The sequence below is a fragment of the Sciurus carolinensis genome, chromosome 12 (assembly GCF_902686445.1).
Source record: "Sciurus carolinensis chromosome 12, mSciCar1.2, whole genome shotgun sequence".
In the NCBI taxonomy this organism is placed as follows: domain Eukaryota; kingdom Metazoa; phylum Chordata; class Mammalia; order Rodentia; family Sciuridae; genus Sciurus; species Sciurus carolinensis.
In genome coordinates, this window is record NC_062224.1 from 29,760,186 (window position 1) to 29,774,386 (window position 14,201).

The following is a 14,201-nucleotide window of genomic DNA, read 5'->3' on the forward strand; positions in this document are numbered from 1 at the left end:
GCATGTCTGTGCCATTGTTTCAAACACTAGTACATACTTGAAGGAAACATCACTACACAGGATCCCAATATACACACATATTTTTCACTTTATTTGTTTCAAGGCTTCATTACAAGGTGTCCTTTTATAAATTGCATGAAATGAAAAGTTTATACAGGATTACTTTGAAGTAGTTTTTTTACTTTTGGGTGGTTTCCTTATCTTATTAGGGTTAGGAATCAATTTCTTTATTTTAAGAGGCTGTAAAGATACAGAGACTTGCTGACCTTCAAGTTTTCTCTTGTGCTTTGAGAGGTCTTCAAATGAAGTTTCCAAAGTCTCTTTGTCTTGGCTTCCCAAAGATTCAGTCTCTAAATTGTCTCCAGAATCTTCAATTCTGTCTTGAAGCCATGGTACAGTTAAACTGGGAACTCTGGGAATGATAGCTTTTACTTCATCCACAAAGTCAGTGGTGTGCTTTTTGAATCCCAGTGCTAGCACACATTTTAAGCCAATGACAGGGGCGAGCGTCTCACTGAGGCGGGGAACCTGACATGCAGGAACGATTCTGCTTACACTTAGCTGAATCAAGTGTGAGGTGATGATGGCAGGCTTGACTGACTTACACACTAAAACTAAGAGCAGTTCACTCCTTTCCAGGGCTCTGGTGACTTCATTAACACCGATAGCAAGCTGCTTCCTGACCTGCACAGGTGTCCACCCTGAAACTTGCTGGTTAGCTTCTGGCCTTTTGTCTTTCAGATCATCACTTATATCAACATCTAGGCTGCATCTTTCTACCCTGTGCTTCTTTATAAAAGGTGTTTTTTTCCTTTTTTTCTTATCCTCAATTTTCCGAAGTCCAATAGATTTAAACTTCTCCTCAAGTGTCTGTAATATGAAGTGTATGTCCTCTCTCTCCAGGGTGCTCCAACAGAGAGCATAGGGGTTGTTCAACGATGTCTTTACAACCAGAGGTCTTGTCTTGCGAATGGATCCCCTTGCCGGTGCTTGAGGGGCTGCAGGCATTTTGAAAGTCCTTTGCAGAAAAACAATGACAGTAGAACATTGAGGTCAGCTAGGAAAGCCTGTCTTGAGAATATCTTGGTTGTGTTTTTCTGATTCTTGATAAGCTATAGCAAGCCTAATTACATAGGTCCCACCTTTTCCCCATTTCTACAGGTGACCCTGACTTTCTTCATATATAGGCAATATGGGAATGTTTTATATCACTGCAATTACAGTGAAATCCCATTGTTTATCATTTCACTTATTTAAAAATATTTCTATTTGTTCATAATTAGCCTTTTACTAACTGTATGGTAGTCTTATAGATTTATTAGTATGTCTTAAATTACTCTCTAGTTGGGTTTCCCTTCATCTACTCTTACAGCATATATTTACTGATCTCTTGCTACAGGCCCTGGGGCTCATGGTGAACAAGACCCTGTGTCCTACACACAGGTCCACATCTGTAAGAGCCCCAGAAACCTCTGAATTAACCAGGTGTGCACACAACTAAGACTTCCAATAGTACTTTCATTCTGTCCTGTTTTGTAAGTTCCCCTTCCTCCCTGGCCTAGTTTTCTTCAGATCCTTCCTGAACATTTGATACACATGTAGACGTATACCACTGCCCATGCTTATTACAAGCTGACTACTCTGACTACTCTTTAGTTTTCATGAAACTGCTCTGTTTCATGAAAACTAAAGAAATGTAATAAAATTTAAAGATCCCGATCCATTAAAGAGAAATAGAAAGGGTCCTTATTAAGGATATGCTATAAACCATAGGTCTAGAGAGCATATCCTGTTCATTCTTCCCAGACCCGACAGTATATTCCTTTCTCTTCCTCAATTTTCTTCCCTTTCTGGGGCTCAGTGAGAAACATAGGGACCCACTTTGCAAAACTAAAAGAAGTGAAATCCCTTTCAATAGAGTGTGTCAGTGTATAAAGTACTTTCTCTCATGTATTATCTGATTATTCTAACATCACTACAGATTCCCCGATGTGTGAATGAGGAAACAGATTCAGTACCCGAAGTTGCAACTAGTTTTTCTACGTTAGTACTTCAAATATAACCTGTAGCTTTTAAAAAAACACCTATGTGGTTGGTTCTTACCCCAGATCTATTGAATTGGAAACAGTACTACCAAGGAATCTAGGCTTTTATATTTAGAAAAAAAAAGTGCTGCCCAAGTGAATCTGATATAGAGTCCACAAATTAGGAAATTAGGTGTGGAACAGGTCCCTTTCATACACTGGACAGCCTGAGAAATGGTCCACTCATGTCTCCTGGGTTTCTACTATTTCTAATAACCTTCCTCCAGAAAGCCTTGGGAGTGACAGAAAACCTTGGTCATGTCCATATCTCCAGTGCTGGAGATATCTGCTGCCTTCTCCCATCCCCCCATTATCTATGCTCAGGAATAAAAGTAGCTAATCGAAACCCAATAAAGTGACTGCTAGTGTATGACATCACGGTGAAGGTGGTTAGGAAGAGGGAAACAAATGAAGAACAAGACAAATATGATCTAACAGATTTTGCTGAACTACAAGACAGTTATTGGGTCTCAGGATCCAAACAGCACAGAACCTTCTCTGATCTGCAGAATCTTGCAGGGGAGATGAAAAGTAGTTTAGAAAAGCAGAATGTAACTAAAAACAACAAAAATCCTTCAGAGAAAGGGAGCAAAACAGGAAGTTTGCCAAGGTGCCTTCAATGCCTAGAGGACCAAATGCAAACTCTAGGGTGACATACAGGTCTCTGGGCCCTCCACATGCCCACCTTCCACCAACCTTTCCCTATGCCACACCCTGCATATTACCAACTCTGAACCCATACTACTTATAAGGATACCACTAGTTTCTCAGCAGTCTTTATACACATTCTCTTCGTCGGGTTGACCGCCTTACTTAAAACATGGGTCACCAGGATGCACCAAGCAAAAACAGTCTCTGCCTCAGTGAGCTAGAGTTTACAAGACCTATCTACCGGCAGACAATAAAGCAATGTAATGTGGTGCACGTTAAGGTCAGGGTACTACAGGAACACAGTAGAGGTCTAAGTTGAGAAGGGGTTAGGAGAGGAAGGCTTCCTATAGGAAGTGACTTTTTTTTAACTACCTTTGAAGTATTCCTATCAAAAGGAACACGAAACAACAGTACTCCAGGGGGCAGAGTTACAGGAAATGAAAAACTTCAGTGTCGCTGGGGTAGAAATGCTAGAGAAAAACGGAAGCGATACCAGAAAAAGTAGGTAAGGACCCAACGGTGAGGACTTGCGAACTCAGGCTTTTTGGGGGAGGCCGCTGGTGGTGGCGGCGTTGCTGACTCAGGGTTAGTCCCTCCCTACTGTCCGCGGTCCAGCGATGGTGCAGAGGCTTCCGGAACCCGTGGAGACTTCGCGTGCTCCCAGGCTTCAGCCTCTGACAGTGCCCCACGCCCGCACCCACCCGGAAGGGTACCTCCTTGCGGCGTCTGCGTGGCCCTCCGCCTCACGATCGCGACTCCAGTCACTCACTAGCCACAGCGCCGGCCCCACGTGCGCCTGCGCCGCGCGTGCGCAGAGCCCTTGCCCTCACGACCCGCCTTCGGGATGGACTGGACGGCGGGAAATCGCGCGGGGCTCTTAAAGTGTAGTTACTCTGTGTTTGGTCGCTCCCAATCGCGTCTCGAGGGGGCGGCAGAACGTGGCCCCATCGTTTAAAACACAAAATGCTCTGAATATATGACCGGGATGGAGGTTCTGCGCAGTGCTCTAAGCTGCAGTGCGCAGATGCAACATCCCGTCTCGCGAGACCGTGAGGTTGCCACGGTAACTGCCACTCACCATCTCGACTGCCTCCTTAGGGGACCAGTGTACCGCCAATAGTTCCAGGAGTGGTTCTCTCAGGGGACCCTTTCCCTTCTAACCCAATTTCCACCTTCCAGCGTGTTGGAGCCTTAGCCCTCTCTTCTCGCTCTAAGGATGCAAAATCCCAGCCTCATTGCCCCACTGTCAATCGAATCCCTTCAGACTGCCCAGCACTGTGAAAACCAAATAAGTGGGGAGTTGGAGAGTCGAGGAAAACAGGAAGTTATAGGCAATAATGTAGCGACTCTTGAATCCCCCGGAAGACAAGGGGAATTAGGCCTGCTTTGAGTTCACCCACAGCAGTCCGGAATATCCTATCAAGGGTCTGCTGTGACTGTTCCTACCAGTGGAGACATAGTTATGAATGGAGTCGCTGAAAAGTCGTGGACAATTGGTAAAAGAGCTGAATAACATGTTAGAGACCAGGAATCTAAATTTGTTGATCTATTCTGAGCAACTTAGAAGTTGGTAGGTTGTTTTGACATAATGCCTCCTCCTTCACAGTCCTTTTTTCTTTTCCTGACTTGGGACCTCTTTCTCTTCGTTTTTTCCATATTATCCTCCTTTTCTCAGTCTCTTCATTTCTTGTTTTCTTCCTCATTTTTTGGATCTAGCTTCTATATTTTCAATTTTCATCATCTCTGTAGTACCTAACAAAGTAAAACAAAAAGAGTGTTACTTTTGGTCAAGATTATTGCAAGTCTGGTGTGGCTGTGCCCACCTGTAATCCCATGGACTCAGGAGGCTGAAGCAGGAGGATCACAAATTCAAAGCCAACCCCAGCAATTTAATGAGCCCCTAAGCAATTTAGTGAGACCCAGTCTCAAAAATAACAAACAAAAAGGGCTGGGGGCTGGGGTTGTGGCTCAGTGGTAGATTGCTTGCCTAGCATGTGTGAGATACTGGATTCCATTCTCAGCACCTTATATAAATGAATAAATAAATGTTCATCGACAACTGAAATATATTGAAGATATAATATAAGATTAAGCATTAAAAAGAAAAATAACTGCTGGGATGTGGCTCAGTGGTAAAGTGCCCCTGGGTTAAATACCTAGTATAAAAAAATTACATTTATTGCAGGTTACATAAAGTATGTATGACATGATTATCATAAGAAAGAACAAGGTTACAATGAGTTTGAATATATCAACAGGCTTTTGTTTCATAAAACGGATCAGTAATTTATGATGGTAAACTGTAAACACAATGCATTTCTAAAGACAACTAGAGACTAGAGTGATGGAAAGAAATTTATATACGGTTTTGAACCCCTAGGATTCCAGTTTTATACTTTGAATATCATCTGAGCTTGCATTTGCTCCACTGGAAATTATCAGCCCTTGCATTACATGACTTTGGAGGCTGCCTAGGTTGATGCTAACTTCATCACTAGTATATGACCCTAGGCAAATTAACCTTCTCCATGAAGTGAAAAAAGAGTGTCTACTGTGAGGATCACAGGAGTTGACCTCTGTAAGGTACTTAGCCTAGTACCTGGCACATAGTAAGTGCTTGGTAAACTGAACAGTGACAACCATACCAGAATTAAGTTTATAAAAATTAAATGTAGTCTATGAATTTAGTGCTTGTGTTTTAAGAGTAGCAATGCAATTTCCACAAGAAGTTTGTTAAAATGCACAACTACATTTCAAAAGTTAATTTTATCTCCCATTTGTGTAGCATAAGCATTACAACAAAAAAGTAAAAAAAGAAAAAAGTCTTCCATGACCCAATCATCTCAAATATTTTCCATTCAGGATTCCCTTCTAATTTATTTCACATAAATTCAGGCTAAAAATAATATAAATTAAATTTTGTGTACTGGTTTCTTTTCCACATTGTCTTTCTCATGTTTCTCAAATACAGGCTTCCAGGGATCACTTTAACTCTTATGCATTTGGTATTCCATGATCAGTTTTACTTTTTAAGGAGAGCTGTTATTTTACTTTATAAAATATCAGTTAAGTCTTTGCATAACTTATAAAAACTTTTAATAGTTTATAAAGTTCATAAAAACCTTTTTATATTAATTCTAGAATTGGACTATTGTTAGATTTATATGCTTGCCATGATATAACAGTGGTTTAAGATTCTGGGTGTTAAGTGTGTCATTATTTACAATCCTTAGACAAAATAAAGGAAATTCCCAGCAAGAAAGTTTGTCACTAGAAAAATGTGACAGAATAGAACACCAGATTCTTATTTCTCTTTATGGCATTCTGACCTTTGCTCTGTGTGGGTTATTGTAACAACCCTTGTTACATAAACAATAATCGGTTATTTTCAATTTTTATTTTAGTATTTTAGTTACTAAAAATAGTCAAGGATGAGCTGCAAAATCATAGAACAGACTTTGAGTCTGAGCCATTGGGAGCTCTGCTAGTTAGGACTGCCTGACACTCCAAACACATCTGCGTCCATGGAGACAATGTGAATAGGAGGAGTTTCATGCATTGTAGCAATTCTAAGGAACAGCATAGCAGCACATTCATAAATAAAGCTAGTAAGGAGAAAAGAGCCTGACTGGACTCAGGTCATTTATTATCCTTACAGGCAAAACCGAGATCAGCATGCCAGTTCCCTGCACCCCTAACATCATGGGACAACATTCAGAAAAAGAATGTGCTTTGAAAAGAGATCTTAAAAGAACATTCTAGACTTACTAAGCAAACAGAGCAGTGTAACTTCCTTCTGCTCTTCTCCTGCATTCTTGAAATGACTGTAATGCCAAAATATCTCAACTGACGTTACAGAATGACACTTTTCCACAGAAGCCACACTGGACTAATAGAAAGCTCTCACTGTTCTGAAGCTGCCATTGGCCTGGAACCCCCACCCTGCAATTCTGTCATCCAGGACACCAACACATACACACATACACATAAACCCTGCTCAGAATGTTTCTCTAAAATTTGTGTCATTCACTTGGAAATTCATTAGTTTCACCACAAAAATATTTTTCTAAGAAAAAGTTCGCATGAAAAAGCAAAATATTTAAAACGTGGTTTTATGCAAAGGCAAGTTTTCTTCTTCTCTGGTTGCATTGTTCTACCTTCTAACTCAGGAGCTCTCTTCACACTGAGCTTGTTTTCTTCCAGTCGCCTTTCTCCATGAATGCTGTTTAAAAAAGAATTGGAAATGAGCTCCCATGTGACCTGGGAATGTGTTTCCAGTGTTCTGGAAATGAGATGAAAAGAGACTCACAACCTCATCCAGAATGTCTGCAGACTTGAAACAGCTTTGGTTTTGCTTCCTGGAAAACTGGGTCAAGCTGAACAGGCGTGCAGTCCTTTACCTTTGCTATAATTAAGAGGAGGCTGGGGTTTTGCAGCCTGTGGGCAAAACCCCAGTCCTTTTACATTCGTGATGAACAGTGTCCAGAGAGAACGCGAGTGGCTGGGGGAGACACGAGAGGCTGGAAATAACCACCACCCACAGCCCAGGTTTCTAGACATTGAGAGGAGAGAGGTATCCATCAAGAAGGAATCCTGAGGTCCGCGCCCTGGAGGAGCCTCCGTATGTTTCCTGGAAACAACTTTTGAGAGTAAAAGCGCGAGCCAGCGGCTAGAGGAACTTTCTTGAGTGTCCTCTCTTCCTGGCCAGTGCCGCTAAGATGGCAGCAAAGGGGCGCGGTCTCCAGTCCGGGTGGGACAACGCCGTCACTGCCCAGCCCCGCCCTCAGCACCTGGACCCAAGGGAGCTGCCGGGCCCCGGAGCGCGGCCAATCGGAGCGGCCGCCGGAGGAGAGCTGTCCTGTAAGGAGCGGCCCAGCACACACCAGGCACCGAGCGCCCAGAGAGCAGCAGCATCCCTGCCTTTGTCACCATGTCCCTGCAGGTAACACGGGGCATAGGGAAGCCTTGCGGGTGGGGATGGGGATGCTCTTAGAGGGAAGCGCTCAAATGGGGCGCGAGACAGGTATGCCTGCTGTCCTCCCCGGGAGCGCTGGACAGCGACCCTGTTGTCACTCCCACACCTGCCCCAGCGCCATCTTATTGCAGCGTAGACTGCACCTTGCCACCTGTTGATGACAAGCCAGGCTCTCGATGACAACCATTCTGGACCCCAGACACTGGTTGAACTACCCTCAGTGGAAAAGTAAGCACAGGCCTCTGGCAGCGGTAGCAGGCCCTCCCCCAGCCACTCTGGGTCTCTGGGAAGGAGGTGACATCCACGGAGGGAGACCTTCACATTGGAACCTTCTTGGGTTCTCATAGGCTAGTATCTCTCTGAACAGCTGAGCTCTGTGAGGCTCTAACTTTAAAATACTGTTTTATTGATGTTTCTGAAGTGGAAAACTTTGGGAAAGGGAGCAAATAGAATAAATAAGCATCTTCAGGAACTCCTTCACCCGGGTGATAACCTCTGCCAAAGACAGGTGACTTCTTTGTATTTTTCCATATGCGTATGTGCATATGATTGTAAGTGCACCTATATGTGCCTGAAATGCACACACTTATGATGTTATTGTGTGTATGCAATTTTGTTCCTGTACTTACTACTGTATTTTGAGCATTTTCTTACCATTAATGTCCTTCTAAAGTTTAATTGTTTATGTGCATAAAATTTCACAGATAGGTGTAGCTATTTTTTTTTAACCATTTCTTCAGGCAAGATGTTATAGGTGTGTAAAGGACACTCTCCAGAGTCACAGAGGCTCACACCCATGCCCTGTCACCCCCTTTATGTCTGCAACATATTTTAATCTCTGTGCCTCAATCATCTCATTTAGAAAGGGAGAACAAATAACTGTTAAGTGAGCAGAAGTACAGCATTTCAAACCGTGCTTGGTGAAGAGTAAATGTCCAGTAAGAATAAGCTTGTTAGATAATTAATTCATACTGAACTGTTTCCCAAATAATCAAAACTTTCTTCAAATCAAAAGATCTGAATGGTTGCTGTTTAGCTTAGTACTTTGGTTTTTTGCTATTGTTGTTGCTGGCTTTTTTTTATTTCTATAATGTTTTATTTCTTTAGCTTTAAAAATATTTTCAGTAAGGATTTAAAGGTAGAAGACTAAGAAGTACCCACCATAATGTTACCTACTAACAATGCCCTTGAATACTCAGAGAAAAATTCCATTTAAAACACCCAGTGGGGAAGTTGAGTACAGGGTACACTGAAATCTTACCATTTTTATAACTTTTACCTGAATCTAAAATTATTTTAAAATAAAACTCTCAAAGTATTAATAAAAAATTAAAAGTAACTTAAAAGACCAATAGCCGGCTGATATATTTAAACCTTCATAACCTAACTGGCATTATGGCAGCCATTGCATTGGTACTTGTGTTGCTCCAAGATGCTACATGTGACTCATTCAGAAGAAGTGAGAGGAAGGGGAGCAAGTACAGGGCCTCCAATCTTCTATGTTTTATGCTAGAATAAACAGAACTGGCACTCACTCCTGGAAGCAACAAGACAAATGGAATTCCTAACTCAACTACGATCCCCCAGCTTTATTTTTAAATTACAGTGTGTTTACTCTCTCAGCACAGTTTTAGGATGGTTGAAGTCATCTTAACTGGACATATTTCTTTCCTACATGGTGAAGCTAAAATAGCAAAACTGCTCCTTCAAGAAGGCGCATCTTTTCAAGTCTAGAGGGAGTCATGATTTTACACTGAGCTAATAACTAACCACTGATTAAGATCAGTGAAGTACCTTGACTGTGAGGAGTTCTCATCTACCTGATTCACTTGCTCAATGGGAATGAATGACTCAAAATGGCTTTATCAAGGTTACATGTGAGATACCTATGTGCTTCTGCTGCAGAAAGCTGTGTCTCATCTTTATAACTTTCTGACCTTTTCAATATCCAGTCACTCATTGACTCATCCAACAAGAATGTATGTACCAGACTCACACCTGCCTCTGCCACCTGAGGGCAGTCTGTAAGGCTCTCAGCTGTGGCCACCAAGGTGTGTGTTTATGCCTACGCTCCATTATGTGTATGTGAAGGAGGAAACTAAAGAATTCCACCCAACCTTTGTGCTGAGCCCTGGTAAATTCTGTCCATGCTGCCTGGAGAAACTTTGTTGCCCCTGTTCACTCAACAAACACTAACCACCTTCCCCCAGGCTCATCCCTCTGGGCTGCCCCTCCCTCCTCTGGTGCTGCTTCTCCTCTGTAGCAGGTCTCACAGGATCACTGCTGATGTGCAGGTCTCCCTCTGGATCCTGAGCACCTTCAATCAGACTTCCCTGCTCATCCCTGCCTGCCTAGCACAGGCCAGGCCCATCCTAGGTGTTCAGTGCCCTGTTAATTAGCATGGCACCTGTGATGAGCTCTGGGAGGGAAGAGTCCACAGAATCAAATTAAGAATATTTATATTCCTAATTGGATTTAGTCCTCGAACCTTCTTGCTGAGACTCATACAAATTGGGTTTCCCTTATCAGAACTACTGGGACCAAAAGCATTTCAGATTTTGGAATATTTCAACATACAGAATGAGATATCTTGGGGATGGGATTCAAGTCTAAACATGAAATCCATGTATGTTTTATATATGTGAATATACCTTGATAGCCTAGAGGTCATTTTATGTATTTTTAGTGCACCTGTGTTTTGAATGTGCTCGTGGTGTGAAATTTTCATGGTGTGAAATTTATCTATCGGCACTCCGAAAGTTCAACCTGGGAGCTTTTCGGATTTCAGATTTTTGGATTATGGATGTCCAACCTATAGTATCTGTTTTTCCTCGTGAAGCTGCACCTCAGAGGAGCTTTTTGTCTTGCAGAGTCCCACAGCAGTGTGCCTCAAAGGTAGAGTAGAAATCTAAGTATGCCACGCAAGGCCAGTATTATTTCCACTGCTACTCACTGTGGTTGGGGAGGTGTCTTGGTGGAAGGGACAGTGGAACAGGGCACTAAAGTAAGAACAGATCAAATAGAGGTGTCAGGGAAGGCAGGCTGGACAGAAAGGAATGCTGGGTGCTGCTCTAGACCAGGGTTCCCTACCTGGGGAGGGAGGAGGGACAAACGGGGATTGCTGGAATGGCATGGGACAGTGTGTCGGGGTCAGTGTGGAGGGGGTCTAAGATGTTCATTAGATCTTTTTGTGCTTCTGCAGCCCCAAGAATATGAAGAATAACTTCCCATAAACTCCTTCCTGCAAGGCAGGGTGGGGGGCTTGCATGATTTTTCAGAAACATTAGAATATTAATCAAGGTTTGGTTGGCCAAAAAGAATTGAGTTGGTGTCACTGGAGAAAGGCATGAAGCTTCATAGCACAGAACCCTTGAGATGCTGATACACCTGAAGAGAAGCATCCCTGCACCCTGCCCCCTCAGTCACCTGGCTGGCTTGTCCTGGGGAGCCCTGGTCACTCGTACAGCATTTGTTTTGTTTTCCTTGCACATGGACTATATGCACATTATGAAAACTTTGTAGAGAAGAGAAGTTTTAAAAACCCGGGAAACCTACCAATAATCAGAGGCAATTACTGTCTACCTATTTAATATATTTCTAGTCTGATTTTTTTTCTATATAGCTTTCAAAGCTGAGCATTCTGAAACATTTTTGTGTTCTTTGTTAAAAGATAAACTAAAAGTGTTTTTCGTGTCCTCATAATTGTGCTTTTATTAAGAGTGACTTTTTCTACCCACTCTTCCAAAGAGTCTTTTAATACAACTAATAATAGCTGACCCTTACTGAATAATCACCATATACCAGCCATTCTCTTAAGTATGTTACATGTACTTACATTACATTATTAAATCACATTATTTAAGTTCTCTTAACAAAAGTGTTGTTATTGTCTTGTATTCCAGATGAAGAAACAGACACAGGTTAGTAACTTGCCCAAGGTACCCAACTCTTCAGTAATAACACTGAACTTAACCATGATGTTATGAGAGTAGCAACTGAGTTCCTTGAAGGGCAAGGCAACTTTCTCACAAGCACACATCCTTCTTCGTCTCCTATAGAAATTTGTTAGGAAGCAGGGCCATTTTCAAGGTTATTTAGGCTGAAGATCCTGGTCTCCAATTTAGAGATGACTCATGTTCATCACAAAGCAACAATCCTGGCTGTGCTGCTGTCCTGTCTTTGGGGTTGGCTTTGCCCAGCAACACTGCTGAGCTCATAGGCTTCTAAGGTTACAATAGGGCTGTCTCTTCACTTTCTCTACCAGGCATTTGGACCAAAAGGAAACACTGGCACCAGGGGAAAAATATAGGACAGATGAGGGCAGGGCTGGGATGCCATGTTCACCTTCCCTAATTTGATACCCAGGCTACCGACGACTCTTGTTCCCCCAACTTAAAGCAAATGCCAGAAGGTAGATACAGTTAATTAAAAAAAAAAGAATAAGGAATTCTAATAAGGAAAATAATCATCTAAGAGGTCAAAAGGGAGAGAGATGAAGTGTCCAGGAGTGCTCAGACTCCAGGGCAGGCAGAGCTGGACTTCCTCCCTGAGTGGAATTCAGCAAGAGAGCACCTGCTGTCACAGTCTAAGACCCTTGGGAGGTAGGGAATGCATGCTGTAGTTTGGATATGGAATGTACCCCAGAGGTCCTTGTGGTATAGGATCTGTCCCTAGCATGGCACTATTGGAAGATGGTAAAAACTTTTTTAAAAGAGGTAGAGGCCAGTGGGAGGGCTCTAAGTCATTGGGGACATGATCTTGAAGTGGACTGTGATCCTTGCTCCTTCTCCCTTGCTGTCTTTTGTTTCCAGACATGAGTAAAGTGGTTTTGCTTCACCACACACTCCTGCCACGATTATCTTGCCACAGAGCCAAAGCCATGGAGTCAGTCCCTTGTGGACTTAAACATCCAGAACTGTGGACCACAATAAACCTTTCCTCTTTATAATTTGATTAATCTTCAGTGAGTGTGTGATAGTGACAGAAAGCTGATTCACACAGAGAGACTGGGGTTTTTGGAGAGAATTCAGGAAGATACAGACAATGTTTCCCACTCGAGTGTATTTGTATGTTCAGTTTTGCTAATCAGCTCTAAGTTGCTTGAAGAACTTCTCTTTTCTGGACATTAGTTGATATTAAGTCTTACAGTTTTTGTTCTCTGTGTTGAAACTATACAAGCAATCCAACGAAATCAATGATATTGACTGTACTCAGAAACTAGTTAATGCACGAGATAGGAAGAAATCCACTGACATTGAAGGGTGTGGGCACTGTGAGAGTTAGTGTCGTGGACATGGAAGAGGAAGTTGGTGTTCACAGGATGATCCAGAAAGCTGCACTGAGTGTGATGCCCTTTAAAATATGTAAATGGATCCTTTTCAGTGTCATGAATTTTATTTAGTTATCCATACTTTGTTTATGTATCAGGTAATTTCCAAGAAAGGTGTCTATGTGTCCCAATAAATTAGGAAAATTCTAGTGGAACCCGAGCAGTAATTTCTATTTGACCCCCCCCTTCCTCCTCTCTGAGTTTCATTCCTTGTTGGTCAACACCCACAAAGTGCAGTGAACCTTCCTAACATTAGCACATGCACTGTGTGCCTTTTGTTTTGCTTTTTGTGTTACTTTTTATTATTTGACTTTAGGCAGATTTTGACAGGGCCACAGAAGATGTGAGGAAGCTGAAAACAAGACCGGAGGATGAAGAACTGAAGGAGCTCTATGGCCTTTACAAGCAAGCTGTCATTGGAGACATTGATATTGGTATTATATTATCCTCTTAAAAAATAAGGACATACTTGGTTTAAAGAGTATTTGTGAAAGTGCACAATAAGAAGTCAACTTGAAAATCTTTCTCTCCTTCTTTTGGCAGCATGTCCAGTACTATTGGATGCAAAAGGCAGGGCGAAGTGGGAAGCATGGAGCCTCCAAAAAGGTTTTAATTCTTAAACAAATTTCAAGTCAGGCTTCTTACTCACCCCCACACTAACTAGCGATGTGATCTGTTTGTGTCTTTCTAGGGTTGTCGAAGGAGAATGCCATGAGTGCCTATATTTCTAAAGCAAAAGATTTGATCGAAAAATATGGAATTTAGAGCGCAGCTGATGAGAATGTGCTCCTTCTGAAGGCTTCATAATGGTATCTAGACCTAACCTTTAGTGGGAAATGCACAGTTAACACTGTGGACCACAGACCTTTTTTTTTTTTTTTTTTTTTTTTGCTATGAGCAGGAATTGTAATACTTAGGAGCATGGTGAAAATGCACAGTTAACTAAATTTCACTGGCTTAAACCAAGTGACTTTAGAGGTTCTTTTAAAAAATCATTGCTCTGGTAGTACATATACTAAAACATACCCCCCCCCTCGCCCCCGCAGTGTTGTTTGAAGGCATGCTAGGCAAGCACTCTACCATTTGAGCTACTGCCCTACCTGTATACCAAAACTTTGATTATTTGCTCTTTTGACAAATCTGTTCTCTATAATGAGTGAGT

The 14,201-nt window shown here is 42.2% G+C and overlaps 2 protein-coding genes across 4 annotated transcripts; one reads left to right on the forward strand and one right to left on the reverse strand.

The window, feature by feature from the left end:
- Positions 1-44: 44 nt before the first annotated feature.
- On the reverse strand, positions 45-3,710 carry Rpp38 (ribonuclease P/MRP subunit p38). 2 transcript variants are annotated; one of them, XM_047520776.1, is made up of 2 exons: positions 3,449-3,710; positions 45-1,018 (listed from the first exon to the last, which is right to left on the reverse strand). In XM_047520776.1, the coding sequence occupies exon 2, from the start codon at positions 1,006-1,008 to the stop codon at positions 160-162; it is 849 nt and encodes a 282-aa protein (XP_047376732.1). In that variant the 5' UTR covers positions 1,009-1,018; positions 3,449-3,710; the 3' UTR covers positions 45-159. The 2 variants fall into 2 exon arrangements, with proteins under 2 accessions (XP_047376732.1, XP_047376733.1); XM_047520777.1 differs by lacking the exon at positions 3,449-3,710 and adding an exon at positions 3,229-3,437.
- A 3,236-nt stretch (positions 3,711-6,946) lies between these two features.
- Positions 6,947-13,897, forward strand: Acbd7 (acyl-CoA binding domain containing 7). Of its 2 annotated transcripts, none has more exons than XM_047521360.1 (4): positions 6,947-7,677; positions 13,356-13,473; positions 13,583-13,645; positions 13,731-13,897. In XM_047521360.1, the coding sequence occupies exons 1-4, from the start codon at positions 7,666-7,668 to the stop codon at positions 13,802-13,804; spliced, it is 267 nt and encodes an 88-aa protein (XP_047377316.1). In that variant the 5' UTR covers positions 6,947-7,665; the 3' UTR covers positions 13,805-13,897. The 2 variants fall into 2 exon arrangements, with proteins under 2 accessions (XP_047377316.1, XP_047377315.1); XM_047521359.1 differs by having other exon boundaries at positions 13,370-13,473.
- Positions 13,898-14,201: the final 304 nt, after the last annotated feature.

Excerpts from the sequence above, each read along its gene's own strand:
- Acbd7 (XM_047521359.1), top strand. The coding sequence starts at position 7,454 with ATGGCAGCAAAGGGGCGCGGTCTCCAGTCCGGGTGGGACAACGCCGTC. Across the intron at positions 7,678-13,369 it reads TTGTCACCATGTCCCTGCAG|GGCCACAGAAGATGTGAGGA; the intron begins GTAACACGGGGC and ends AGATTTTGACAG. Across the intron at positions 13,646-13,730 it reads AGCATGGAGCCTCCAAAAAG|GGTTGTCGAAGGAGAATGCC; the intron begins GTTTTAATTCTT and ends GTGTCTTTCTAG.
- Rpp38 (XM_047520776.1), bottom strand. The coding sequence starts at position 1,008 with ATGCCTGCAGCCCCTCAAGCACCGGCAAGGGGATCCATTCGCAAGACA.